General features: G+C 48.8%; 2 protein-coding genes and 1 long non-coding RNA gene across 3 annotated transcripts in view; 1 reads left to right on the plus strand and 2 right to left on the minus strand.

Moving 5' to 3' along the window:
* Positions 1 to 2,821, minus strand: part of LOC135826519 (uncharacterized) — a 6,583-nt gene extending 3,762 nt beyond the window's left edge. Inside the window, exon 1 of the long non-coding RNA XR_010555316.1 lies at positions 2,293 to 2,821. This is a non-coding gene — a long non-coding RNA (uncharacterized LOC135826519). The remainder of the gene's footprint in view (positions 1 to 2,292) is intronic.
* A 2,753-nt stretch (positions 2,822 to 5,574) lies between these two features.
* On the plus strand, positions 5,575 to 9,919 carry LOC135825901 (uncharacterized). The gene is made up of 2 exons (XM_065338533.1): positions 5,575 to 6,904; positions 9,131 to 9,919. The coding sequence occupies exons 1-2, from the start codon at positions 5,893 to 5,895 to the stop codon at positions 9,463 to 9,465; spliced, it is 1,347 nt and encodes a 448-aa protein (XP_065194605.1). The 5' UTR covers positions 5,575 to 5,892; the 3' UTR covers positions 9,466 to 9,919.
* Positions 9,920 to 10,519: 600 nt separating this feature from the next.
* Positions 10,520 to 25,523, minus strand: LOC135826497 (uncharacterized). The gene is made up of 9 exons (XM_065339105.1): positions 24,304 to 25,523; positions 19,659 to 19,945; positions 18,318 to 18,438; positions 17,193 to 17,330; positions 16,421 to 16,606; positions 15,715 to 15,875; positions 15,172 to 15,245; positions 13,671 to 13,848; positions 10,520 to 12,802 (listed from the first exon to the last, which is right to left on the minus strand). The coding sequence occupies exons 1-9, from the start codon at positions 24,668 to 24,670 to the stop codon at positions 11,195 to 11,197; spliced, it is 3,120 nt and encodes a 1,039-aa protein (XP_065195177.1). The 5' UTR covers positions 24,671 to 25,523; the 3' UTR covers positions 10,520 to 11,194.
* Positions 25,524 to 25,851: the final 328 nt, after the last annotated feature.

A 25,851-nucleotide genomic window follows, 5' to 3' on the forward strand; every position in this document is an offset into this window, starting at 1 on the left:
TAGTGACATTTTGCATACAAATCCCCATCTAGTAGGGCGCAGTCACCCAGTTTCGGTGGAAGTGCGCAAGTTCGATTGGGATTCAAGTGGGAAGGGAGCGTCTCAGCTTCCTCGGACCACGACCATTCGACTCAGCACCTCGAAGACTACAACTGGTGAAATTTTAATTTTTGCCTTAACTTCCCCTTTAAGCCTTGGGTTTTGCATCTTTCTGTTCTGTACAGCTCTATCTTCTTCTTTATTTCTTTGTTTTTGGTGCGTGTTTTTGGCCGTGACGCCGAGACCTCAGGTCGGCAGAGTCATCAATGCCCCACCATCACTGCTGCGTCTCGGTACCGCGCCTGCTCATTAGTTGTCACGTTTGTCCTAGTGTCCGTACCATTATCTTTCCTTATTCTTTTCGAGCTGGTTATGTGAACATAGTAAAAAATAAATTAATATAAAAAAATAATTTGATAACCGCAATCAGTAATACAAGCTGGATCGACATTTGTGTACACTTTATTCATGTAATGTAAAACTGTGGAGACAATGTGCAATAAAACGAAATGTGAAGAAATGGTGTAGAGAAAAATGAGGATTCAAACAAGTTTTCGTACAACACTCATCAGGAACCTTCGTTGTACTAAAGGACAATGAAAACAAAATTGAACTATTATAGAAAATCTAAGTGTTAGAGAAATACCACTAAGAACAACAGCAGTGAAATTTACAAGTGTGAATTTCATCAATGAAAGCGAGAGCAATAACGAATGCGTGTACTAACACTAAACTGAAAACTGAACAAAGAAGAGAAAGGGACAAAGTGATAACAAATAACAGCAGTACATTACACCTAGAAAATTAACGGCCAAGCTTGGCCGCACCAAACATGACACTTTACTTGAACAATTTCAACCCAATTATACTATCCTTCTGTACACACAAATTAGGCTTATACAGACGCTGACAGATGGCTTCCAAAACTTTTAACTGTAGTCCATAACCATGACGACCACGGCACAATACAGTGAAAGAAGAGTCGGAATACGAATTGCAACAATCAGGACTAGCCAACAAATGATTGTACACTGAAGACTTGCTACCACTAAACCTACGCACAACACTAACATTCTCACCGGCACTCTCACGATCACTACAATCGTCGCTCTCCGACTCATTGCTCCCTTCACCGTCCGTCCCATCATCCGCTTCCTCTCCGCTCTCTCTGTTATCCCGCCTGACTTGGTCCATTGAACGGGACTCGGCCGTCACCCTGCTGTCACGTCCCTCCTTGCGCCCTTGTCCGTTGAGTGTGTAGCTTCTGTTGTAGTTGGCTGTTGATCGTCGTGGTCTTTCAATAGGCGGAAAAAATAATAAAAAATTGGCTGCGTTCTTATAGCATGTTCTTAGAAACAGTGCGTACTGGATTATGTATCCTACAAGCTGCCAGAAAACCAACGCCGCCGTTCTTAGCTTTATATTAGGCTGTAGCGTTCTTAGTATTTCAGGCTGGACGTTCTTCGGCTCAACGTTCTTCGGCGCACGACTCTACTGTAGTTCAGATGACAAGTCCATGTTGGATCCTAGCCTAGACACCATAATGCAAAAAAGGAAAGGGTCAACTTCTGCTTGGAAGTACACCCATATCTCACTTATAAAGTCTGGCACAGGGCATGGGCACTGTCCATCACGTCACACCTTGGAAATGTCCGTGACTTTCAAGCATATACAATCATTTTGATGGGCAAGGGCCAGAGATGTGCGATATCACATCACTTCAATGATTATCAACAAAAACGAGTAATATTTCCACTAGAACTCGCCTATAGGCCCACACTACAGGGTGCCCCTACTGCCCTAGTCTAGACCGAGGTGCGCGTACTGTAAACCGTGATATTATTGCGATGGTCTAATTTCTGCGAAATTCGCGACCGCGTGGAAATCGCGAAATTTAGACAGCACGAAAAGGAAATCTATGAAAGGTTTTGCAAGAATGCCACAGGTTTAGCAAGAATGCCATTCTGCAATCGCAAAATTAAAATCTCGCAAACCTGTCCGGATTCTGAAAACGCGAACTAAAAACGCCGTGAACTTTACAGTAACTAGTACTTCGGGGTCTTGATGAGAGGTGGGAGTGTAGATGACACTTTCCCACACTCAGTGCTGCAACAAGTTACATACATTCAAGTGGGAACGACCGACCTTTTGCGAGGAGAACACGAATATGACCATCTTGACACAGGATATTAGTGTTCCGGGAAAATTGAACCACTCATATAGCCTCATACTCATTAATCATTATGCACTTACCCAAGGTATCCTTCGCCGTGATATCTATTTCCTGGCATAGCGGGTTGTCCCGAAACATTGTGTATTGAGCAGGGAGTGGTGCTTTCTTGCAAGTTTGCCGAGTGGATCCGATGGCTCGGCATTCTTCTCGTATGCTCCAGCCGACAGTCGTAAATCAGTCAAGTGTCAGTCAGTCGGCCACCGTCTTCTGCTGGTTCGCTGTCATACAAACGGAGCGGAGCGGACTACGGTATCCCTCCGACATGCAGCACGGTCGCTGGTACAGACGGAGACCGTCCTGTGATGGCAGTCGAATGGTAGATTCACTTGGGATGCGGCAACTGCGTGTACATGTACTTGACATGGTTCCAGAGACTTGAGTCGCCAGGTCGTGATAATTCCGGCGTTGCTCTGCTCCGCACGCGGCCGCCATCTTCAACTCTTGCGCCTGTTGACAAAACTCGACGAACTGGTCTTTAGAATTCCACGGTCACACATCGAAGTTGGGAAGTGGACAGTTGCTTGCATCTCCCTTCTCTCCGACAGCCGTAAGTAAGTTGAAGATACTATAGAGTCGGACTCGTCTGCTCAACTGCACTAAAGTACAGTCGACCGAGCCATCGTGGTAATGGTCATGTGTGGAGTCAAGCTGAAACCCCGCGCGCACACCGTGCTCCCTCGATATCCATGCGAGTCGACGTTCACACTTTGAAGTGAGAACATACCGCGTACCGGTAGGCGCTACAAGTACATGTACAAGGCAAGGCCAAGGACGACAGGTAACATTGCCAAGTGTTAGCGCGGTCCGCAGCTGGAACAAGTCACACCCCTCCTGCCCCCCCCCCCCCATCGATAACCACTGTCTTATCGGACGATCAGCCATCCATGGCGAACGAAAGTGCTGTTACTATTACTTACTTACCGGTACTACTACTCAATACATGACTGTACAATCATGCATGTACTGATGATGTAGGTGAAAAACTGACAGAGTATTGAGACATTCAAAGACCAGACACATGTAGCTCCAACAGATCTCCGAAGTGCTATCCAACAGCTTTCCAACTCGGAAGGTTCAAGGTTATATTAGCCCTTTAAATTAACTGCCCCTGTGCTGTCAACCAACAGCAATGCCAATGGATGGATACATCCCCCCCCCCCCCCCCATGACTGTGCAGTACATACTGAAGACACTCAAATGTTCGTAACTCGGCTTGCCTTGGAGCGAAATTGAGCAAAAGAAGGCATATTCGCATCGGAAAGTTCTCGGCTGTCGGCTCGAACAAGTCCGAAGTCGATCCGAGGTTACTACTGTACACGCCAAGTCTCACAGTGACAAAGAATGTCGACGTCAGCGTCACTGGACGGAGACGATATCAGTAAAACACGATCATGACAAAGCCGTCCAACAAAAAACTACCACTAGCGCTTGGCAGATTAGGTTTGGTAAATTGCTGAATTCTTCTTTCCATTCGTATGCCCAAATTATGCCAGTGATTATGCTACATTATGCTGGAATTATGCCAATGATGTATCTAAATAATCTAATATTGAATGAGTACGAGGTCAAGGGAATGGAAATAAAAGCCGAGTAAAAGACCGAGGCGAAGCCGAGGTCTTTTACGAGGTCTTTTATTTCCTATATTGACCAAGTACGAAGTCAATATTAGATTTATCACGACTAGCCAAAGCCTGTGTTCAATCGCTAAAAAGGAGTCAAATAGATGCGGTCAATGTAGCCCTAAGGAGTCAAATATGCAGGAATATTTGAGTGCTTAGGGATGGCAAAAACCTATGGGAGTCAATACTAAGGGAGTGATAAGGTGCTATTATTGTACCCTTGCACTCCTGTTGCACTTTGCAACGTTACAACGACTCTGGCACCATGAGTCCATGACAGCATGGCTTACTTGTATAAGGGGTAACATTCACCAGGTTATTTCCTGTAACATGCCTACATGTACATGTAAACAAGAGTACATGAAAACCGGTTTTCATGTACTCTTGATGTAAATATACCCGGAGCATTAAATCCACGGCCAGCATTGTAAGGTTATGCCGACGTCTGGTCTCAGAATTCCTTCTATGTCAGAGCATAATATTTATACAAAATCCGAAGATTATGCCAGAAATTATGCCATCAAAATCCGCAAGGGCTAGTTGACTACAAAACTAGTAGTTGCACACGGCGTACATTTCGCCGTATGGTTCATGACGGCTCATCAGGTGTGCCATTTGAACTTGGATATTCAGTAGGCCTTGGCGGATAATGCCGGCAGAAAAATTGGCAGAATTCGGTACTTTTTCTGGTAAGTTTCAGGCATGTTTGGTATGTGGATAAAGAAATGGAGCAGAATTCGAGGAATTGCCCGCCATAAGGTTTGTATGGTTCTGCCAATTTCGGTGCAAAAAAAGCAGAATCTGCCACCTTTTCGAGCATTATCCGCCAAGGTCTAATATTCAGCCAATGGATGATTATTGTAAAAAGGAAAGGGACACCTGGATACAGCCTTAGCAGACTACCTGTCCATCGCTGTAACTACATATAGATACGTGTAGTCAGAAAGTGCAACAAATCATTGAAGTCTATTTTCTTCGGCCAGAACTGTAGACTGGTCGGGCTAGCAGCTTCACTGATGTAATCATGTGCATGGATCTGTTATGTCAGGCTACTGTTGACTTTCCAGATTTCAGAAGACGTTAAAATCCCAACCACACTTATTGTGTATGCTCCAGCTTGCTGACAGCCCAAGTACCTTTGGGCAAATAGAATTGCTGCACTTTTCTCCACGACCTGACAGTAGGTTCTGTTTGCCTCCAGTATCACCAGATGCTTCAGAGAATGCCATCCATGTATTGGGCTTGTCCAAATTCTCCAAAGCCTTGCTGAGTTGTCTGCAATGCTGCCACATCCCCAGGCTGGCCTGGGCTAGCAGGATAGGACTGGATTACATGACTGACAGTGCAATACAGGAGTTGTACTGCCACTGGACAGGCAACCGAATCTGGTAAGACTGGCTCCGGAGTGACCACTGGTAACTGCCTGGAGGCTCAGACTCAGTCAAAGTCAGGGCTACTCATCTTTCCACTCCCTCCACACTCCCCCATACCACCCACCCCAGCCCGACGCACGTAGATCTACGAGTTTGACTGCACAGTGCACTGCAGTACAGCCTGCCAACTGTACAAGCAACTGGGCTAGAAGGAGGTGTGGACTTCAAAACGTCGTGCTGGCATGTAGCTATTGGCAGCTGCGTCGCTAATATTCTACATTTGGCAATGCGTGCTGTCACAAATGACTCACATCACTCGTCCGTCTATCTTCGCAAAAGAAGAGAATAGTTTGTGGCAAAATATTATAATTGCTGTTCGCTATAATTCGATCTCTTTCCACAAGGCAATGGTGGGTTTACGAAGTACCGGTAGCTTACTCAAGCTAAGGGTTCATTCTCCGGGGCAAAATGAGTGAATCAAAAGCTCAGTGTTACAGCATCTGCTGATTCCTTGCTTCATTCATAGGGGTCTATTGCTCAGGAAATCCTTGCTGGACAGGCTCTTCGATCGAACTGATTATTTTGTCTCATTCGGCATCTCCGTGTCCTTCCCGCTTGTGCCCGGGCAATGTCAAGCCGCCCGTGGCTGTGTGATTGGCCCTTCCTTTACGGAAGGAGGATGGCGGTAAATGCTTTAGGCTTCAGAGCGTCGATGATTCAGTTCACGGTGATCGTTCTATGGTTGCTGCTTTCGGCGAGCCATTCTGTCCATTCAGCCAGCGCTGCACCCAGTCCAACTGATGATTACGGCTCTGGCGATGGAAACGGTACGAATGTAACCCAAGCTACCGGCTTCACGACTTCGCCTGATGGGACCTCCTCAATGACCTCAGCGAGCGCGGCTACCCCATTATTTCCGAGCACCGCCATTCCTCCATCACCTAGCTCGGTGATTCATTCATCGCCTACCTCGGTAATTCCTTCATCACCGATCACAGCTATCCCTGCATCTCCGAGCTCGGCGATCCCTTCATCATCTATCACGACAATTCCCTCTTCACCCAGCTCGGCTATCCCTTCATCTCCGAGCACAGCCACCACCACGCATTCCACAACCATCGATCCTATCTTCTCCAGCACAGTTGCAGCGACGTCCGAAATACCGCCGAGCTCAAGGGCAACATCTCCACGGACGACAGTGGTGGTGATAATAGGGACGACCGAGGCGGGTACATTTAGCCGCCTCAACGTGGGAACGCTTATGGCGATCTGTGTCGGCTGCGGACTGTGCTTCGCGCTGTCATTGCTGGCTGTGCATATCCTACGGAAGAGCCGTCGCCACCACGAGAGCAATGCCGACGAGGCCAAGAGGCTGCGCCAGGCCAGGGAGAACAGTCGGCAGAAGAGCGTGCGTAGACAGAGTGAGTTCGACAAGGTGACTGACTGGGCTGGATCATCGCTGGCTACCAGCACCCTAGTGTTTGACGATGATTACGAGAGAGGCAGCTCTATCGAGCCTGCATCACCAACAGGGTCGATACCTGGGTCGATGCCTGGGTCGATGCCGAGTTCACAACGAAACAGTGTTTCCAGCGAATCCAGTGCAATGTCGAGCTCAAAACTTATCAAGCCTGATCGAGGTAAGAGCTGGGTTGGTGGTGCAGAGTTACAGAGATTTTAGAAGTAAGGAGAACGATGCAGGATACTGAGTATTCGGAGTGGAAGTGAAGTGCGAATGTATACTGTCTTGGGTAATCAATGGTTAGGTAAAACACGCAGGTCATACCACCCATTGCACCACACGTCACGTCATCCCCAGTTTCCCCACTGGGTCTCACAATCCATACAACATGCAGACAAAACGAACAGGATGGTGATTTTCAAACTTGAATGTCTTATAAGTCATACATTTTGTACATGCGTATACACACGCACCCATGCAATCTCTCCCCCCCCCCCCCCCCCCCCCACACACACACACATACACTTTGACTTGCACTTGCTCACCGGTCATTTGAGTCTCCCCGGAAGAGGAAAGAGAGATTCAAAAGGATTCTAGCGGGAAAGGTGACTCTATTGGCTACTGCCCAACAGTCCACCCCCCCCCCCCCCCCTGAAATCCCCAAACCCTGGGCGGACGTCAGTGGACATGATCCCACTCGTGGGCAGCCGGCTCACCACTAGGCCTTTGCGGATAATGCCGGCAGAAAAATTGGCAGAATTCGGTGCTTTTTCTGGTAAGTTTCATGCATGTTTGGTATGTGGATAAAGAAATGGAGCAGAATTCGAGGAATTGCCCACCATAAGGTTTGTATGGTTCTGCCAATTTCACTGCTTTTCGAGCAGAATCTGCCACCTTTTCGAGCATTATCCGCCAGTGCCTACTCACCACACCAGAGTACGTGGGTTGTTGTTGATGTTGTAGTGGGTGAGGACCGTGAAAAACTGCTGAAAATGGATTGACGACAATAAGGCACCAGTATCCATCCTGGAATTCAACTCAACTTACCCCCCCCCCCCCCCCCCCTCCTCACACATACATTAGTCTGGGCTCTCTCAGAAGTACAAATTGACTGCACGTACACCAATCCCCGAAGAGGAGAAAAACACAAGTACTAGCACTAGTACATGACATCCTCCTTCCTCCTGTGCCGGTATGACTTGCATGTACGTGTAATGAATCATTTCCTGTATTAACCAACAAAGCTGGACTGCATCATAATTATTAATAGAGAAACAAATTCAGTGTATTTCCCACAATCATACTTCCTCCGCGTCATCGAAATTGTCGCAGTTTGACTTTTGATGTAAAATGCGGTATTTACTCACCAGCACTCGTACCAGAGGCAAGGGATCGGACATAGGCGATAGTCATCAGTATAGGGTGACGGCAAAGTTCTATTTTCTGTTATTGGAAGCTGGAATTTTTGAACTAGACGCAATTTCTTCGCTGATGTCGCTGCGCTGGTAATTTCGACTCGCTGAGATCAGTCAGGTGTTGCAGCCTGCACATTTCTCGTGCTTATGGCCATTCACTCAAGCCCCATCACTGCTTTACCTTAGCTGGGGTGAGAATGACTTCGTGGAACAAGTGGCAGCGCTTGGAGAAACATCGAGGGGTCGGCAAACTAAATGCCTGCAACAGCGATAAAATTTGTCGCTCTGGCTGAGACACTCAGTACTACTACTAGTACATGATTGTACCTGCAAGAGCCGTGTAGACTCTACACGTAGTGCTAGTGATGCACGCGCAGGTGCCGTGCCATGGTATACCAGTGCTGAAAAAGAGGGCGCGCTGGACGTGATACTACACTTACCTGCATGAGCTGTGGGCATGCCACGGCTAAAAAAAAGTTCATTATTTTCAAGATCGAGGTGATTCCGAGGTGATTCCGCCGACGGTAATCAACCGACCTCGCAACTATCGTGTATTCTTACTAGGCTTCGTTGGTGGTGAAGTAGAAATCATCCAGAGCTAGCAGACGACAAGCATAGCAGCTCTTGTCCTGTGGAGAAAGTCAAAGCGTTTGAGATGAGGCGCGACCAACTTTCAACCTTCCTTGAAATATTTGGGAACGATATTTTTGCGTCCATTGACATCAGCGACGACGAGGACTTCATCTCTGCATGAAAAATCTCAGTCCAATTGTCCTAGAACGTTACTCTAGTCTTCAGACTATCATACTGTGTAATAAGTTTCGAATGGCTTAGTTTATGGAGTTGTCAGTAACAAGTGACAAGTCACTAGTCAAACTGCGACAATTTCGATGACGCGGAGGAAGTAGCATGCACCGTGTAGGATCGTGTCATTTGTTGTCTGTCCTCATGTATGCATTCTATTTACCTATATACATTACTTCCTGCAGACAACAAGAAAAGCTGGACTGATGAGCCGGACATCGAGGAGACGAATTTCTCTATAGGCAACGAGATGGACGACGACAGAGGCACGGTGAACAGAGTGAAGAACTTTGTAGTCATCGACGGCGGACACGACTCACACCAGCGAAGTGGCAAGCACTCGAAAGCGAAAGACCGGGCACGGCAAATCCTGGCAGAGCGTCGCTCTACGTACACGCTGCAATCGCAGGCCAACGAAGCGGCGCATAATGTGATAGCGGAAGAGCAGGAACAGCCGCAGGGGGACGACCTTGACGGTCACGTATTCGTGGATGCTAACAGGGCAGCCGTGGAAGTGTAACAACAGCTGGAGAACATCTCCTGTGAGTTAAACTTGCTATTTCACTGTGCATGGGCCATACTTTCTTTGGGCGCCGACCTGTGGCCAGCAACACATGGTGCCAGTGCCGCGTCAAAAAAAAACCCAGACAGGATATGAAACTTACTAATATGTACAAATTGCACGTGAGATTGGTATAGAGATTTCGGACCTGGACTATTTCGATTTACTTCTGTATGCCCGCCCCTAGTCACAATGTCTATCCTGGCATATGCAATGCCGATCCTCTACTAGGTGGTCTGTTTTACTTCATCCTTTAGAACAACTCAGCCCTTGCCCTTGATTCTGCAGACTGAACTCGGCGATTTACTCAACTTACATTATACTTGAGAATCTAGATTCTATTGTTTTGATCCTCAGAGAAAGTCATTATTTACAACTATACCATAGCATGACCACTAACTATTTTCGATACTTGATGATTACAGTTTGGCAAGGTACCGTGACAAGGTATCTAACATGACATGTACATGTATGTGCTGGCTAAGGGCCTGGACAGCATCTAAGTGAGTGACTCAAATATGCTGTAAACCAAGGGTGTTCAGTTGGCATGGTACGGTCTGCCATTTGAAGAACAATAAAATTAATTTACTTGTGGAGAGGTGGGTGACTCGGCTGAAAATTCCCAGAACTTGAACGCGGAATCAGTGCCGTTAGTTTCATTGGTTCACAGGATACCTGGTTCAAAGAGTGCATGGCAAGGCCAAAACTGTAGTGACTATAGTGTGTCCAACTCCTAACAGACTTCTATGCACCCCTAATATAGCATACGTCAATGAAGTACATGTACGCCGTGACAAGCCGACATGCATGACACACAGACATTTCGACGCACACACCAACGCACTGACACCGTGGCAAGCGAGCACACGAACGTACAGCATCACCACAGACACGTGGACTCACGCAGCAAAGTGTGCGAGCATACGCACAGGATCACTACAGACACATGCACTCACGCACCGATGCGCGTGAACACACGCCCAGCATCACTACAGACGGACCGTGATATCAGTAAAATACTGCTGCAACTATTGCTGCCAGTTCTGACACTATTTGACATTTTGAGAGATTTTTACGGATACAAACAACAAGATAAATACTGTAGCTGCGTAGATGGAGAAGAAGAGTGACATTACAAATTCAAACGGGAACGAAACAAGGGAGACAAAAGTAGACAAGAGTTGGGGACAGAAGAAAATAATATGATAAATGCATTCTACGGCAGTCTACAAAATAATTTCAAATAATTCTTTAGGGGCATTTCACGAGTGACCCACGGATGTTTTGTGCAGGTCAACTTCAGATATTGCCACATCAACAATCAAATTCAATATAGATAATTGCGTGTACTGCTAAGCCAATGTAAGATGAAGCCGGCCAAACATGTCGAGCACAAACGATGATAACTGTATTTTGAACAGTACTGGTGCAATGGTGACCATGGTAAATACTGCTGTATGGAGATGTAAGCTGCAAAGCAGCATGTCAACAGTCTGTGAGAACTTATACTGCAGTGAATCTGTCTACTCACTCCTAATATTATGTCCGCTCGTCTTCGCCCAACGCTGGAGCCATTCTAACAAATGTCACTCATCATCAAAGCAGACATGTGCGTACACCTGCCATGACTGCATAGCGAGGACATAGTGACGGAAGACCGGCCTCAATGTGTCAATGTCTCAATGTGTCAATGTGCCTGCCTTTGCCAGTGTTGGAAGCACTCGGAGCAGGTCATCGTTCGAACGGAACGCGGATTGCCACACGACGTGCAGTATTGCGAGGACGTCGCGTTGCCGCGAGACTGCGCACCCAGCACGGGCTTGGCACCAACCGCAGGTGCCTGTGCTGCTGCTGCTCTTGCTGTCGTGTGATAGTGTCCAAGGCCCCTGGGCCCGTCTTTCGGCAGTTCTGGTGACGTCTCCAGTGGCAGTAAGATATTCGTGTCTCGTTTCGGCACAGGAGGCCGTCGTCGTGTTGTTGCAGGTACGTTCTGGTAAACCGCATTCTCGGCGCGGTCCGATGGGTTCTGCAACGATGAATTGGGCAGGTGAGGGGCGCTGCCTGAGTCGACTTGATCTGTGCCGTGGCGGACGCGGTTCTGCAGGATCATATTGCGTGTGAAGTCAGCAGTCAGCGGTACGGCACCCAGGTGCGGCCGATTATGCTGATTGGCTGGCGGTGGATGACGACTCGTCGAGCTCACCTCCAGCTTGCCGGCACGTGACGTTGTTGTCGTCGTCCCCATGGCTACCGAATGAGACGCAGTCACAACTTTCATTGGACCTGCCGCCGTAGTGGTCGGCAAGGACCCGGCTCGCGGACGATGTGGACGCCTCACGGCAGCCTGCTGCTCTATATCCGTAGTAGACATACCACGGCTTGTGGAATGGCCTTGGATTGCGGCCATGGGAACATAACCGGAATGGGCAGGTATCGCGTCGTCTGGTCTAGTACTGATGGAACTATTGGTATCATGTGACAATCCGTTGGTTGCTAAGCGACCTGTAATGTTTCTCGCCGTAGTGTGCACGTCAGGTGCATGCCTCTGCTGATGCCGGTCATCCTGCAACCTCTTATGGCCTACGTTCACCTTTGTGTCGAGATCCAGTGCAAGGTCATTATTGCCGAACACAGAGCGGCCATTGCTCTCCGCATCGCCATTGCCCGTATTCCTCTGCCGTGGTCCTGTCGAGGTTGAGGCCATGGTCGATGCAGTGGTTGACGTGGGCGGTGCGGGTGGCAGACGTGGCGGTGCGTTGGTCTGTTCAAACTCCAGCCACGACGGCGTCTGCTTGGACGGGAAGCCCGCAGCGGTCGTGGTGGTGGCGGTGCCTTTCGCTCTCGGAGCGGCGACCACCCGGTCGTTGTTGTTGCTGCCATTTATCGCGGGAGGCATGTTAACCCTCAGCTCCGCTGACGGTGATGCTGCATTTAACGCCGTCGTCGAGGAGTGACCATTTGGCAAGGCAACACGTTGATTGGCGCCTTGCTGCACTTTGCCATTGCTGCCGTTAGTGGTGGCGGTGTGATCTGATTGCGGCGACTTCGACAATGCCCATGCAGCAGGTCTTGGAGGTGCTACTTTCGTCGTCGATCCTGCAGCACCCGCCACACCCGTACCTGTACCTGCCTGCTGTGCAGAGCCTGTTGACTGTTCGGATGACGACAGCTTCGGCGAGTGTACCGGTGCCATCGCCTGTACTGTAACGCGCGGGTGAGGAGCCTTGGCATAGTTCTTATACTCTTCCAGAGCAGTACTCAACATCCTGGTAGCTAAATCACTGACCTCGTCGTACTGCACACACATACACACACACACACACAGAGACGCGTGGACGCACACACAGACACACACACACACACACACACACACACACACACACACACACACACACATGCGGACACACACACACACACACACACACATACACACACACACAGAGACGCGTGGACGCACACACACACACACACACACACACACACACACACACACACACACACGCGGACACATGCGGACACATACAGACACACACACACACACACACAGCACATACAGACACAGAGGAGAAGAAATACGGGGTGGTTAAATTATCAACATATATGGAGGGAAAACGGAGAGTAGCTGCACTTGCGAAAATATTCCCAGGCTGCTTGTCTGTCTATCTTTCCCTCACCCTCTCTCTCTCTCTCTCACACACACACACACACACACACACACACACACACGCATGCACACGAGCACACACAAGCACACATGCACATACACACACATACACACACACCAACCACACACACACACACGCACACACACACACACACACACACACACACACACACACACACAAATACACACACAAACACAAACACACTCACCCCCCCCCCATATACCCTCACACACAACCTCACACACAACCTCACACACACACACACACACACACACAGACACACACACCACACACACACCACACACACACCACACACACACACACACACCACACACACACCACACACACACACACACACACACACACACACACACACACACACACACACACACACACACACACACACACACACACACACACACACACACACACACACACACACACACACACACACACACCATGAAACATACATGCTTACTTCCAGCACACACCACCTACCTTAGCTGTAGACAACTCGCTCACTCTTGCACTGAGATAGTCACGGACAAACTGGGAATATCCAGGTGGCTTGTCACTGGGCCCAAGCTGCGCAGCTAGTATGAGACGATTACCTGACGAATCACTGGACGGGAAGTAACGTACTGGCTGCCCGTCTGGAGTATCGGTGTTTACAGCACTGCACGCATAGCCAAGAAGAAGTGCATAGGACGGAACAAGTATTATAAACAGGGCCAGAAAGCACGCTGCATGTGATAGATAAACTGCAATCTCACAAGATGGAGCCTGATACTGTCTCCATATCCAGGGTTGTTTGACTGGAAATGGCACCCCTTGGTCTTGTTTGCAGTGGTCTTCTGGGACAGGTGGTCGGTCGCCTTAAGCGAGTGGTCTCCATGGCAGGTTTACTGTACAATGGACAGTGCGTGCATGCGGTCAGGTTCAACAGGGCAAAGCTGCTACCCATCAGCAGACATACGCTCATGATGCACAGGCAGACGTCGCATAACCATCCGTTTTCCACAAAAATATCCGGATAGGCGAGGGAACCGGATAATCGAACACACATACTGTATGTATGCACTAGATTTGCTGTAAATCGGTAACCAACGATTTTCTTCCGGTTGGCGAGGGATCCGGATAAAAGAGGACCGGATAAACGAGGTCTGACTGTACTGTAAACCGCCGAATACTTGTGTCGATGCATTTTCGCATTTTCTCAGAGCCAGAGAATTTACTTAGCATGGCAAATGCTTGTGGAGCACTGTTGTCACACACACACATGCACATGCACAAACTGCTGAAGTTTGATTTTTGCAAAGTTCAAAAGTTTGTGATTCGGAGCCTCTCTACAAAAAGTCGCAAACATGTTTTTTTGTGTCACAAAAATAACGCGCATAACAGTACAGTAAGATCTGTGACTAACGACCACCCCTGGGGGCCAGGGAAAGCGGTCTTTAGTGGCAGGTGGTCCTTAGTTAGAGGTTTGCACCGCACAACCATAACACGAATGTGAGACCGTCCGTGCCTGGCAAAGTGGTCTGTAGTACCAGGTTGGTCGCTAGTCACGGTGGTCTGTAGTAGCAGGTTGGTCGCTAGTCACGGTGGTCTGTAGTAGCAGGTTGGTCGCTAGTCACGGTGGTCTGTAGTAGCAGGTTGGTCGCTAGTCATGGTGGTCTGTAGTACCAGGCTGGTCACTAGTCACGGTGGTCTGTAGTAGCAGGTTGGTCGCTAGTCACGGTGGTCTGTAGTACCAGGCTGGTCACTAGTCACGGTGGTCTGTAGTAGCAGGTTGGTCGCTAGTCACGGTGGTCTTTAGTTACAGGTTTTACTGTATACACAAGTACACTCAACCTAGGCAGCATCAGAACGATTCAGGATATCTATAACTAAGCACTTGCAGAAGCACCCTCCGATAGTTACACGTGCTAGCCGCAGAAATCAGTGCAATCAAAAAAGCAATGCGATTCACAGAAGCAATGATTTCCTGGCACTGACTCACCATCGTCGACCACCGGCATTCGGTGTGGTGATCTTGACCAAGTTCATGTACTTGCAGAGCAGCTCCTGTTTGGTCTGTGTGGTGCAGATGTGCAAAGAACAGAGCAGCACTAAGAGAACGACAATGGTCCGGCAGGGGCGTAGCTGGTCCCCCTTTTTGGGGGGGGGGGGGGGGCACGGCCACATATGGTAGGTTGGCTGGTGCATGTCATTCATGGTCATTATGTGCATGCTGAACCTAGGTCGGAAATTTTTAGGGGGGGGGGGGGGGGGGGGTGGTACATGTACTCATGCCCTCACACAAGTACACACACAAGTACAATAATATTATGTCAAGGTGATCACCTGTCCCAGAAGACCGCCGTAACCAGGACCAGGGTATGCTACTACCAGTCAAATGACCCTGGATAAGGAGACTGCCTGACAACCGAGACTACATTTTGAAGGTCCCTTGGCGGGCGTCTTAGACCGGTTTCACTGTACTAAGAGAGAGGTACTACACAAACCTAGCATGATGAGAAAACTGACTACTTGTACGACTTACGGAGCTTTGCTCGGACTTTCTGTATGAGTTCCAGATGCCACGCGGCATCTTGTCTGTTCCATACTGTTTGCTGGGGCAGAACCCCTCGCCGGGATCCATGGAGAACTGTAGCTCCAGCATGCCCCCATCCGGCATCTCCAATGGAACGATGTTGTGTACATCTGTGGCAAGCAAGGCAGACACGCATATACACGCATCCACGCACATGCACACACGCACATACACACACATCATTGCACACACACACACACACACACACACACACACACACACACACACACACACACACACACACACACACACACACACAAACACAAACACACACAAACACACAAACACACACACACACACCTCCTTGCTTTGGTAACAGCCTTCCCCGGCTTCCCACACAGAGCATGTGCTGCACCGTACCTACAGATGCAAAGAGACCACTCCACAGTCTTACCATTGATAGCCACACTGTACAGCTTATCTGTGCTGGTGCGAGGGAGCTGCCATCTAGCTATGCGGCCTTCAAGATACAAAGAGACCACACCGCTCGCCTTACCAGGGGCGGATCCAGGAGGGGTTCCAGGGGTTCCGCGGAACCCCCTAAATTTCGTAACTGCTGGCAGCAATATGCGTGTCCATGTATATGTATCAGCTATTCAGCTTTGACTATACTGGAACCCCAACTGTAGAGATATCTGGATCTGCCGCTGCTTACCATTGATATCCACACTGTACAGTTTGTCAGTGGTGGTGCGAGAGAGCTGCTTGGGCGCCGTCCACACGGAGGAGAGACGCTTCGTGTCCATGGCAACCAAGCCACAGAAATGCGAGTGCAGGTAAGTAAGGAGGACGGGAGCTCGATAACACTGATCAGCTGGTATCAGCAGAGGAAGGTAGATACCTGCAGTGGGCATGGGGGCAGACAACAAAGAGCGTATTCGTGACCAAGACGATACGGTATGCACATGAAACCCGAAATGTGCAGCCTCGGACCTTTCTGCATGGGTCTCTATACACCAGAGTGCAGAGTGGTGCACGCACTCTGCACTCTGGTGTTTAAAGGATCCTTTCAATCTACTCTCGTGTGCTCTGGATGGCAGTCGTGAGTCAGTCAAGTGTCAAGTAAAGTCGGCGGAATAGCGCAAGCTCCGGTGTGGGGAGCAAACCCTTTCTTAGGTTGAAAAGAGGCACGTCAAATGGCAGCTAGAAAGAAGACAAACTCCCATGCTTGTTATGTCAAACTTCCCTCTTTACTCAGTTTTAGAACGTCAGTACCGCGGACAGTGTCATGCAATGTTATCGCATGAGCTGATTGTTTAGTAACTTGTGATGTTAGTGGACATTATAGTGTAACTTAAAGTTCCTTGGTCCTTTTTCCTTTTCTATAAATTTACTCAAAGTATATTTTAGTAAGCAAACTTCTTGCCGAGTGTTCGCGAGTGATCGGATACGGGACCAGCTACTACAGTACGACACGGTGGACATACCGCTGTAGTAGATTGGTGAGATGGCACCGGATGTGGCACCGTACGCATGCTTGTCCGCCAGCACCACGATGGGCCGACGCAGTACCTGTGACAGTGCAAATATGTGTATCTCCTCCAGTGGATGGTAGACAGGACTACCTGTGATGGTGGAAAGAGAACAACAAATACACACACACACACAGACACGCACACGCACACGCACACACACGCACACGCACACACACACACACACACACACACACACAATTTAGCTGCAAACGTGTGAAAGTGCAGCCCTCCTCTCCTCTTCACTACCCAACAGGGGAATGGAGAGTGGAAAAAGTCCCACTCGAGGTGTGATTGCTTGTACTGAAAACTCTGAAACACATGTTTGACGAGAAATCATGACCTAATGGCTTCCGGCATTATACCAAATGTTCCTTTGACGCATTTTACCTTTCGATCCGTACTTTCACTGATGAGTGGGGCACGAAAATCTAGATCTAGGAATACACTTGTACATTCATCATTAAACTTTATGATGTCATTATGTGGCATGGACAGGTCTGCAGCCTACATCATTTTCTCTAGCTTTTTTAAACTTCCTTTGTTTTGTTTGCCTTGACGTTTGGAGCACACCCAATAAACCCCACATATGAACATACAAATGCATGATTTATAAAAGATAGCAGCAAACAAACGTTAAAAAAAGTAATGTTCAAACATGTAGAGTGTGATCGAACAAGAAAGAATCCGGCTTTGATTCAAAATGAAGTCAGTGCAGTCCAACGCAGCAAAGCTGTACTATTCGTGTTTGTACCGACTAGTTCCATCATGAAGAAAGTGTCGGTTTCCATACGTCGGAGCTCGCGCTTTCTGCCGACTACCTTGACACTTGACCGACTCACGACTGCGCCTGAAGCACACTCGAATCCCGTCGAACCTTCCACTCGGCAAATAAAACAGGCTCGACTGGCTTCTCGTGTACTCCAGACGCAGTGGTGAGTCAGTCAAGTGTCAAGTCAGTCCGCAGAAAGCGCGAGCTCCAAAGTATGGAGCAGACACTTTCTTCACTAATTACTGTCGAGGTAGCAACATCTTAGCTCGTACTTCCATCACGATGCAAAACATAAATGTGTCTCCTACCATCATTCTGCCGACTGTTGTCCTCTGAAGAGCAGAATTCCAAAACAGACTTCCACTCCCCAGCCCATTGATCAGACGTCAGGGAGAAGCCACCGCAGCTCTCCATGTTGTGGTTGTTTGCCTAGAAGAAAACACGGGCATTCATGCCGTGCATGCACGCATGCGCGGGCACGCACACACACACACACACACACACACACACACACACACACACACACACACACACACACACACACAAACAAATGCATGCAATCCATCTGTTACATGTACATCTAATCAAGAGCAAAATGGTTTCGTAGTAATCTAATAACTTCGCCCATAGCTGTCGGACACTGGTGTGTGTGTGTGTGTGTGTGTGTGTGTGTGTGTGTGTGTGTGTGTGTGTGTGTGTGTGTGTGTGTGTGTGTGTGTGTGTGTGTGTGTGTGTGTGTGTGTGTGTGTGTGTGTGTGTGTGTGTGTGTGTGTGTGTGTGTGCCAGCTAGTCCGGTTGGTGGGTACACTTATGCCTGATTGTGTTGGGTCTGTTGCCAACAGGCTCGGCTGCTTGAAGGTGTATTGTTGTATCTGCCACCTTTGTTGATTTCAGGTTACTTTCTATTTGAAGTATACATACCTGTTAACCATGGACTGCTTCTGGCTAGATTAACCCTTGTGTAATCAATGATACTAGTGACGCTTAGATCAGATCCACTCTGATTTAGCCACCCACACTAGTAGCAAGTATTACCTTCACTGGGGGCAGGGGTAACTGCAGTTGGATCCCAGGACGGATACCCTGATGCCGTCAATCCTTTTTCTGCACCTTGTCCTCACCCACTTACTGAGGTGTGGTGAGCCCATAAGTGGGATCATTTTCAAGTCCACCCAGAGTTTTGGGGATTTCAGGGGGTGTCGGCCGTTGGGCGGTTCAATAGCCAGTTGAGTCATCTTTCCAAGATTCCTTTGGAGTCTCTCTCCCCTCTCCCGGGGAGACCCACGTGACCAGTTTTGGCAGTGAGCAACAAGTACAAGTACAAGTACAAGTGTGTGTGTGTGTGTGTGTGTGTATGTGTTTGTGTGCGTGTGCACCTGCGTGCGGACGGCGTGCGTGCGTGTGCGCCATGGTTAACTTTGAAATACATTAGCAACGTGCATGACTTACACAACATGGTACTACACAGAAAACAATCGACACTGGAGACACAAACTAACTTGTATCCTAGTGGCAACACATGATTACACCATAACAAGTCCATTGCACAATAAACAGTCCACTGCACCATAACCAGTCCATTGCACCATAACCAGTCAATTGCACCATAACCAGTCCATTGTGCCATAACCAGTCCATTGTACACCTACCTGCCACAGCCAGCGACGGTGTATGGACGCCGCCATCGCTTTCGCCTCGTACTCGCTAGACACGCTCGGGCTCGCGCTGCTCGGGTGAATCGCCGCCAGGAGGTCCTTGCGGATGGGCTGTCCTTCCAGCGTCAGTCGCACGGCGCGACGCAGAGCGTGGAACCGATCGTGGTGTCCCCACATCGCCAGCGAGGCCGCGTGAAGCAGGCAGTTCCCGTCGCCCGTCGTCTGCAGCGGTATCAGCAGGCAAGCACGCACGGCGTGGCGGCTCAGCCAGTTCAGGCGGTCTGAGTCACACAAGCCAGAAACACAAACAATCAATCAATCAAACAAACAATAGACCGAGTTAAATCTTGGAAAGACTACTCGGATGGCGAGCCAAGGAAGAATTTGTTTTAAAGGAAAGAAAAAGGACCAAGGAACTACAAATCACGCTATACTGTCCACTGATTAGCAGTCAGTTGTAGAACGCAGCGGCGGATCTAGCGATCTCTACAGGAGGGTTCCAGTATAGTCAAAACCGAATGGCTGATACATGTACATGGACATGCATAGGTATGGTTGCCAGTGGTACATTTACGAAAATGAGGGGGTTCCGCGGAACCCCTGGAACCGCTCCTGGATCCGCCCCTGGAGCGTCAATACCGTCGGTCAGTGTCGTACAATGTTATCGAATGAGCTGATTGTCCATGCAAGAACTGGTGGTGTTAGTGGACAGTATAGCGTAACTTGTAGTTCCTTGGTCCTTTTTCTTTCCTGAAATATTGTACTCATTCATTATTGATGCTAAGGCACATTATGCATTCCTACGCCAAAGAAACACATTTGTTTCAAAAGAGACATAGCCATGTAAAAAAATACTTAAACCCTCGATTCGAGCAGGGACTCGTTAGACCTAGTTTTTTTTTTTTTTTTTTACAACTAGATTAATTTTCCATGATAAATAAATACAGTATACTAGTAATCAATCAGTAAAATCCAAAGAAACCGCTAGAAGCAGTATGCGTAGTAGTCTACGGCCAAGATACCAGAAACCGTATCAAACTCAGCACGGGGTTCGAGGTACTAAAACGATTACCAAATTAAGTCAAGGATTGACCATTACATGCTGCATTCTGCCACTGCTAACGTGATCGAAGGGCAGCCGTTGATTCTTGACGCTTTGTGCCGATGACCTCTCAGGGCTGTGACTGCGGCATTGACCAGTGCAAAAGACAGTTGAGTGCGGATGTATGCCATGACGATAGAGAAAGGCTCGGACCTCTTATCGGCCAACATGGATGCAATCCGAGCGTAGAGGTTGTCAGCTGCCTTGCCATGACCACCTGTAGTGCTGAGCACTACCGGGATGAATGATCCATGCTCTACCTCAACGACTCTTCTCTCATAACTTCTTCTCTTTTCCTTTTCGTGCTTGCGGTACACTGCCGGGATAGATGACTTCTGGTTTGAGGGGGCAAATGGGTTGAAAACCCGGACATCAAGGAATGTCCTCTCAAACCGTCCACCATACAATCCACTGACTGCGATATCAAGGCGCGCGTTGTCGTCGGTGATGGTAGATCTCAAGGGGAAGTGTTCCCCCGAGAGAGGCTGGAGATGGGGTTCGACGGCTACATCATGGGCAACTTCCCGGAGAAGGTGGGCCGTAATGTCCCGAATCTCGTTGTGGCGGAGAGAGGGATAGCCGCCCAGCGAGCAGGACAGGGCATGGGTGGTCGTGAACGACTTTCCACATGCACACGTTGTCGGGAGATGATCCGGCGTCCACTCCATCCGCAGGAACGCCACCACCCTCAAGGATCTAGGCGCAGATGCAGCTCCTAAAGCGGAGGGAGACGAGTTCCGGTGGATCAGACCCGCCGCCAAAGACCGAAAATCCCATTCTCCCCTCATCAATATTCTGTTGTGCATTTCTCGAAATCTTGTTCAGATTTGCCTCCCTCACCCTGATTGGAGTCAAGTTTTACAATTTAATTCTCCCTACCCGATCTCCCTTTGGTGCGTCCATCGAGCTATGAAGCCAAGACCACTGGTTGGCTGAGTTTAATGGGCCCCACCACTACCACCACACTCCATTATTCACTTCAGTATCTGGTAATACGTGGATTTTGTAGGGAAAAAAAGGAAAAAGTGCCCAATCCCAGCTGGGTATCCTACGTCAAGCTCATAGAAACAAGAGATATATAATAGCTACTACCCGAACGCTCAGGCCAGTGCCCGGTATGGGCCAACACTGGCTGCCTTCGGATCCGTGGCTCCAAGAATCGCTGTAATTTCACAAATTTTCTATGTACTTTTATCCGGGGTACTTTCGGTGCATCTGTTTCATACATATTTCAATAAACCGCTACCACACATAATCCAATAGGAGACAGTTACTGCTTCTCTGTCAGGAGCATAGCATCACCGTTCGAGGTGGTCCAGCCAGAGGGGGTCGAGGGGGGGGGGTCCCCCCGGAAGTTTTTTGAAATTAGGGTGCAACATTCTGCATTCTAGGCCTTTGAAAAAACATGGTCGGGCGAAAAAGTGGTCCGGCCGCACCAACTGCTATACACCCCTGTCTGTACCTAAAATATGTGTTCACCTAATAAATAATAATAATAATACCACAGCACGCGTACAAAGGCCAAAGAACAATGTATGAGAATACACTGAAATTAATCCAAGTCCGCTTCTGTTCACCTAACCTGGCCTTTTGCCCTCATACCGAAATATTGAGCACCTGAAATTACTGAAATTAGAGAAATCTGGATTTAAGTCACTGCACTGGACGATGGTGCCGCTAGACCACAGCCTGGAGATCACGGCAGTGAGGGGATCAGCAAGTAGTTGTGCTGCCCACGCATCCGTCCACCCAAAACGCCTGATACCGGTAGATTTTTACTCTGACCTCTTGCGCAGGCAATCGCGACCCGATTCACAGTCATACTGCCTGGCACACCACGTTCACACACGCATCCGGGAACTGATTCATCAGAGGTGAACTACCGTGGTAGATTAAAATCTCACATACAATCATGACTGTCTACAAGTATGCCAGCCAGCTAGGTACAGTGCATGTTCACAAGGGCTGTCTACCTACTACTGCCATGCAATGAAGTACTTCTGGTTTCAGCACAGTTTCTGGGGAAGAAATAATAATTATAGTTTCATCCGTTTTCTCAAAAGAAAAGGGATCCTTTGCTGAATGAGTCCTTCTTCTCGCTGCACGTGCACAATACCTGCACATATACTAATGTTTGTTTTATTCATTTTATCACAATCTCTATCGCTGCACTTGCTGATAACTCACAGTGATAACGTCGTTATCTTTCCTTTTCTATTTCATTCTGGACTCCTCTTTGATTATCTCTTTTCTCTAGCTATTCTCCTGTCTTGTGCCTTCTCGCCATTCTTCACTGATATCGATGTGGGGCTTTGAATAAATCATGGAGTTGCTACAGTGATATAGCTATATTTACAATCGCTCGCTGACTTGTCAGTTTGAGCACTCTGGCAAGGTACGTTCGGGCCTGGCTTTGGGAAATTTACGTTTCATTGCTATCAGGTTTGGCCTCATTTTCTCTGTGCTGTGCTGGGCTAGTCCACAAAGGAAGAAACAGTTCTGTCACTGTGTCAGTATCCCAGTCGATATTTTTATCCATCCCTGCAGCTGTCATGTTCAGTATTGTACTACTGAGAGTGCACTGAGTGCAGTGCTAAAGGCGCTCTTCACAAGCTCCTCGACTCCAACATCCTACGTAATGCTAACTGTTGTTGGTGGGCTAGTATAGTCTTGCTTGCGACTCACCAGGTCCTGTCAGTTCCATCCAATGACTATACTATGTCAGGAGGTATTTTCCCCCCAACACTACCACACTAGATCTGGGTGCTCGGTGCTGAGTGGGTTGTGGCAAAGTGGGGTTGTCGGGCAAACTCCGCCATAGACAAAGAGAGAGACCCAGAGACTGGGACAAGCAGAAGATGTGTGGGGCGAGCTTATCGCTCAAGTGTCACTTGCCAACAACTACAATGTCATCTACATCTTGACTATTTTCGAGACACCATTGACAGTGGCGTACAACTAACTAACTAACACTTCAAAAGCCCACTAGCGCGCTAGGCGGTAGAGTGTCGAGCGTGGCATGGCTACACGTGGTGCGCGAATACCATGAATACTACAAACGCTGCAGGTATGGGCAGACGGTCAGACCTCGGCACTGATAAACAAGAGAGAAGCCGGAGGGGGACTTCCAAAAATGCAACCTCCAGAAAGATAACCAGATAGGGAACACGTGTAGCGCATTGCAACCTCACCTAATCCACTCGGCGAAGATCAGGGACGATCACACAGAAACAATAGATGGATTGGACAGACTACACAGCACACACCTTCGTGACAAGGCCAAAGTGTGACATAACAACAGTTACTCCTGATCGATCTTGCTTTGACTTTCGTGTCAAACAGAAACTGAGTCTAGTCTGTTCAAGGCCAATCCTTGACACTTGCACACACAATGCCACATCCTAGTCTAGTACACGCTACAATGTAGCTACATTCCTTCCTGGCCTGACCCACAAAACGACAAAACGCAGTTCACGGAAAGTGAAGGATTTCCGACATCCGCACATGAGCAGAATGTTCGTCACCGCCAACACTCACCTCGCCTCTGTAGCATTTCCATTGTCAGCGAGTCTACCAAGTCATGCCACACGGTGCCCGAGAACGAACGCTCCAAGCTCGTGATGTTCGGCAACATGAACGAACAGCCGTTGACGGCGGAGCCCGAACGCTCGTCAGAGTCGTCCCCTCGCGAGCGCTCTGGTACGAACACATCATACCGCTGGGTAATGGTTGGATTGTAGGTCGACATGCCGCGGTGGAAAGCTGCTGCTCCTATTGCCGCCTTCTGCTGCGAACGTGTCTGGCCGTTGTTCTTTCGCACAACCACTCCACTCGTCGTACTGCCAGTCACACTAGAGTGCTCTTCTGGTCGCCGTTGCTGTCGTGCTGCCCCGGAACAAGCCATGGCAGTCTAGACTTCCCTGTCACTTTGAGACGCTACTGAATTATTTGTTCTGCAATCATAAATCCCTTTCAGGGGGCGAGAGAGAAAAACTGGAGAACGACAGCTTCGTCCCCCGTCTTCCGTGTTCGGTTCTCCACTAGCGAGTGCGTACACACACCTGCACTTCCTCCGCCGTTCTGCTTCTCTTGCTGCGTAGACTGAACCAGTGAGCACAGCGGAGCGTGGCGCTAAGGCATGGCGGAGGCGGATCACACCTACCCGACATTCAGTCACACAACAGTCAACAGCTAGCACTTACTAGCAGCTCCACATCTGCCCAGTGCAGTGCCGAGAACGGCACACTGAGCGCATCGATGATTGGGTCTACTTCTTGGATTTGGGTGCTGTCAAGGCCAACACGGACGACGTATACGTAGAGTCTACACGTCAGTTTTGGTGTCCCACATAACCATCTCCTGCCCAGTTTTCTGCAGTACCACCGGCACCGCTGTGCCAGTGCGCCCGCTAGGCATACACTGCAGTGCAGGCGAAGTCTTGCACAATCGATACGCCACATCTACACTACAGTCAGTTCTGCTGTTGCGAGGCGGCGGTGCTCTCGGGAGCGGAAATGCTCCGCTGCGCGCATGCCGATTATGATATCTGGCCACGCTAATAGTAATACTAACACTAATACAGTAATAATCCAGACCACACAGTCAGTAGAGCCATGATGGTGCGGTCATGGTATTGTATTAGACATCAGTCAGTGCTACAGTACTCAGTAGGTATCCAAACACATAATCATTACCAGTGTGGGCAGAGCAGAGGCGCAGTACACATGGTACAGGGAAGCACTACAAAAACAAGTACAAGTGCAACTGGAGCAACAGCAAAGGCAACAGCCTTTCACCAAGCTGTTGCCGCTTCTCGACGGACGCACTGCATGCCACTGACTCTGTACTATGTCATGTACTAGTACTAGTAGTAGTAGTACTGGTTGTGCTACACATGTGCACGTGCTGCACGCTGCTGCATCGCCAGTACTGGCAGTAGGCTCTACAGACTACAGTCTACTCTCTATCTCTCTGTCTACATGGTCTATGACAGCGGAAATGCACCCTTCTTGGAATCCGGATTGCAACGGGGATGATGCATTGATCATGTTGATGGGTCCTACTCGCTACCTGCACAGTCCGTTG

Source organism: Sycon ciliatum, chromosome 10 (assembly GCF_964019385.1).
Source record: "Sycon ciliatum chromosome 10, ocSycCili1.1, whole genome shotgun sequence".
NCBI lineage: Eukaryota > Metazoa > Porifera > Calcarea > Leucosolenida > Sycettidae > Sycon > Sycon ciliatum.